At 37.4% G+C, this 4,281-nt stretch overlaps 1 protein-coding gene across 3 annotated transcripts in view; it reads right to left on the bottom strand.

The window, feature by feature from the left end:
• LOC107705081 (phospholipid phosphatase 5-like) overlaps positions 1 to 2,361 on the bottom strand; it is a 7,293-nt gene extending 4,932 nt beyond the window's left edge. Inside the window, exons 1-4 of one of the 3 annotated variants that reach the window (XM_016508221.1) lie at positions 2,179 to 2,361; positions 758 to 870; positions 408 to 516; positions 204 to 294 (exon numbers count right to left, since the gene is read on the bottom strand). In XM_016508221.1, the coding sequence (XP_016363707.1) occupies positions 204 to 294; positions 408 to 516; positions 758 to 828 (271 nt within the window). In that variant the 5' untranslated portion in view covers positions 829 to 870; positions 2,179 to 2,361. Of the gene's footprint in view, positions 1 to 203; positions 295 to 407; positions 517 to 757; positions 871 to 2,105 lie in introns of all 3 variants that reach the window. The other 2 variants (XM_016508219.1, XM_016508220.1) reach the window with 2 other exon arrangements.
• Positions 2,362 to 4,281: the final 1,920 nt, after the last annotated feature.

The following is a 4,281-nucleotide window of genomic DNA, read 5'->3' as shown; positions in this document are numbered from 1 at the left end:
CACGTGCCCTGCTCACTCCAAAGTCCCCACTCCAAGGGGATAGGGATGATCACTTCCATTTGGAATTTGCCCCGTGAACTGTTTGGTACCGATACTCGTATCGGCACATCCCTAATATATATATATATATATATATATATATTTATATTATAAACAAGCTGTAAAGTGCAATAATGCACATATCATTTTCACATATTTCTTACCCAAAGGTGCCTCTTTCATATCTCCCTTTCCACCTTTTTTCAATAAGGCAAGTAAGAAAATAACCACCAATGGAGTGAAGAGGGCGATAGACTGTTTCAAGATGTTAATCAGAGATAAACAGTCATGAGATTCCCCATTATCATCATCACACACATGCATTTTAAATGATTTTCCGTGGCTGAACATGAGTTGTAAGCACTTACAAACATGAGGCGGGTAGGAACACGGTCCTTTTTGACGGGATGGAACTTATAGAGCCAGAGTTCCTCAGGCTGGATCTCACGGCTGAAGGGAGGAAGCTCCTCAGTCACGCTACAAGAGCATAATAACAGCCTGAGAGAACAATCCTCATCTCCACAAAACAGACAAACACAGGCACAGCTCAAGAGACCGGGAAATCTTCCCACACAGCTGCGAGAGAACCTGCCGTTTGCTTTAAAACTGAACAAAAGACTAGCATAACAGGTTCTGAATGGTTAGATCTGTCAAATCCACTGAAGTCCAGGCCAAATGTAACTGAAGATTTGTAGCTTCTTTTTAATCAAGTACTTACAGAAAAACACCTAAAAGCAGCAGCCGCACAATAACTTCTGCAATAAAGCCATGATCAAAACTCTTCCTCATCTTTGGTCCTGGTTTGTCATCGAAGATACCTCCAACTAAAACCTGGAAAAAGTGGAAGATGATTGTTGCATTAAGCGGAAATCATAAATTCATACAGATACAAAGATAGAAATGAATATCTGAGAATTCAACCCAGATAAACTTCATCACCAACAACCTTCCACCACAATGGGGTATGTGACACTTCAACTGGTTAGTATTATAATCCCAAAACAAAAAGAAAAGAAACCACTAGTGTTATTTAAAAGGGGATTTAATATTACATTTATTGTGCCTGCAGCACAGAACCCTGTTAGAAAGTCCAGTTTAAGATGGTATCTGGTTTCTAGCTGGTTTATGATGGTCATTACAAGCTGGTTGACCAGTTACCATGTACCACAAACCAACCTGACCACCAAGTATGACCAACGATTAATTGGTTTGTTGTTGGTCCTTAATTAACGACCACCTTGGACCGGCTAGAAACCATCTAGGCAACATCTTACATCTTAACCCCCTTAAGATGGTATGAAAAGCTAGTTGATGGTTTGTTGATGGTCCAAGATGGTCTACAGCTTTGACCAAACCAGCTACCATGTTCCAAAATACAGCTAGATTTAACAGTTTTTCCAGCATGGAACTCCATTAGAAAAGCTAGTTTAAGGTGGTATCTGGTTTCTAGCTGGTCTATAATGGTCATTACATGCTGGTTGGCCAGTTACCCAGGGTGTCTACAGATATGAACAAGTTAAATTTAAGACTTTTTAAGACCTTTTAAATACCACCTTATGTGAAATTTAAGACCAAGCCTGTGATGGAAATACACATTATATTACATATGTATATGTAATATTTAACGCGTTTAAATGTAAAAAGAAAACAAAATATCATCGCTATCATCGCTGGTATCATCGCTATCATCAACTTATAACCAGCTATTAGTTGTTATGTTGCTGGTCACCAACTAATGCCCACCTTGGATCTCCAACCTGTTTAACCACCACACACAGCTGGTGGATAGGTTATAGATGGTCCAAGATGGTCTACAGTTTAAACCAGCATAAACAAAATGCCAGGTTTGTTGCTGGTCTAAGATGGTCTACAACTTAAACCAACTAGAAGTCAGCTACCACGTTTCAAAATAGCTAGATTTAGCACAGTTTTTCCAGCACGGAAGTAAGGATCGATATTTCCACCACTAGAGAGTGTCTCACGGGAGACAAACCGATTGTTAATCTATAAGATGTGCTGTCACCAGCCGCACGACCCTCCGCGCCACATCTGTGATATTTGCTTACGAACATTTCCGCAAACACGACATCCATCGCGCATCCTCCGTCTTTTGTCTGCAGTTCGGAGTTGAATACCGACCTTCCGATTCTTTCCTTTTCCGTCGAAACCTTTGCCTTGTCGGCTGTTGAGAGCAGCCACCGGAGCAGAATTTCGTGATGTCTATCATATATACTTGACATGTCCAGCAGCAGCTGAGCGCCGTACCGAGCAGCTATGAAGAGCTCTGACACGTCAGTCCTTTCAGGTATATGGCCGAGTAGCGATGGAATCGTTCGTTTGAACCGGTTCTTTTTAACTGATTCGATCGAGCCGATTCGCAGAGCTTTTGTGAATCACGCGAATTTAAAGGGAGGTAATGAATGATGACTTTGTGATTAATTTCAAAGTGAAAATGTTGCTATTTTAAAATCTAATGCCAGAGTAAGTTCAAATTTCGTCAATTATCATTTTTGAAAATCTTCATTCTCTTTATTCACTTCCCCTAAAACTAGCTGTCCTCAGACCATATACAAATATTATGAAACATTTTAGGCAAAAGCCAAGCCTTCTGGAAGGCTTCTGCTATAAATTCTACGATGTCACATTGGCTTTAATGGAGATACTGTTTTTTAATTAAGTAAATTAATGGAAAAATTAGTGATGTTACTTTTGTGAACACGACGCGATGACTCGAATGTATCATAATCACGAACGTTCAAAAGAATCGTTTCGGACATATCAGTCGTAGATAATCATGAATCATAAGCCCTCTAGAGACTGTCACAGCCTCAACCCTCGACAATTTTTGCACATGCAAATTTCCTTAACCACTGGACCCTATTCAAAGTAAACATATTCAAAAATATGTAGGCTACATTTAGCAAAGTTTTATCATACACCACTAAATATGTGACGGCGTCAATTACGACAAACTCAATTAAGATGCGGATTCAAAGAAACACTTGAACATTCATTACAGTTTATTGAAGTCAAACCAGGCAAGTCTGAAAACGTTTAAATCTGTGGAATGTTGCTTAAAGTACTCTCAGAATAAATGATGAATTCTGAAGAAATACATCTCAAAAGTTGGTCAAATAAAATACAAGAAATGTACAAAATATTTCTAGGTTCACAAACATTCAGAAGCAATATTACAAGCATTCGTGTGACACTACAATATAATGACAATTGAGTTGTTTTTTTGTTTGTTTTTTCTCTCGCTTTCAGCTATGTACAGTTGATCAAGCATCATTCTCTTACACAATGCAATGACATAGGCTACATAACATAGCCAAAGAAATTTCTATCCATGAGTAGTACATCATTAGAAAACTTGGAGAGGACATACATTCTACCCAAGCCATATCATTTAGGATACGTTTTATTCAGTTGGAGTGTGTAATGTGATTCAATGCGCATGGTGAAAAATATTACAATATCACATTAATCTTTACACAAACTCTGTAACTCAGTAGCAAGAATTAGTAAACAGTCTATTTAAAAGGAATGTGAAATCATTACACAGAAATCAAAGTGTAAGCTGGTAGGACACCACCTTTAGTAAATTTAGTTAAGCAACACAAAGAACATGCTCGGATAGCACAAAATGATAATGACACCTTCAAATACACACAAAAAATTTACACAAAGTACAGTGCACTGACACCAAACACTGAAATCAATGGAGGTAATAGACTTTTAACATTTGATGTGGCAAAATCGATATAGCAACAAATCAATTACAGTCAGATCAGTGATTGAACCACTGCATTAACAAATGTCGATTAAGAAAATGAAATTTCCACGAGGGTTCAAACAAGCCATTCCGAAAAGTCAATGGCAATTTCTAGTGATCATCTATATCTGATTAAACATGTAAATGAAGGCCAAATAAAGAAAATACAAATTATGGTATAAGTAAAAAATTATAGTACCGACAGAGACCAGGCAAAACGTGCTTTGCATTCTGCCAACTGCATTTTCTTGATATTTTTCATTATAAACGTAAGGGCAAACATTGGTGTTTCAGGAACAAAAGTGCCTATGACTTCTAAAAAAATAAATAAAAGTAAGCTATATAAAAATAAATGTAAACTATAAAAATATCACATATCAGAACAAACACAAAATTACATAAGCCTGTTCCTGCCATGGAATAATACAATAAAAAAGGTAATTGTGATTTTTTTTTTATCTTCGCAA

This window comes from Sinocyclocheilus rhinocerous, unplaced genomic scaffold (genome assembly GCF_001515625.1).
Source record: "Sinocyclocheilus rhinocerous isolate Xijiao unplaced genomic scaffold, SAMN03320098_v1.1 scaffold3642, whole genome shotgun sequence".
Taxonomy (NCBI): domain Eukaryota; kingdom Metazoa; phylum Chordata; class Actinopteri; order Cypriniformes; family Cyprinidae; genus Sinocyclocheilus; species Sinocyclocheilus rhinocerous.
The sequence above is the reverse complement of the archived record's forward strand: the minus strand, read 5'-3'. Positions and strand labels throughout refer to the sequence as shown.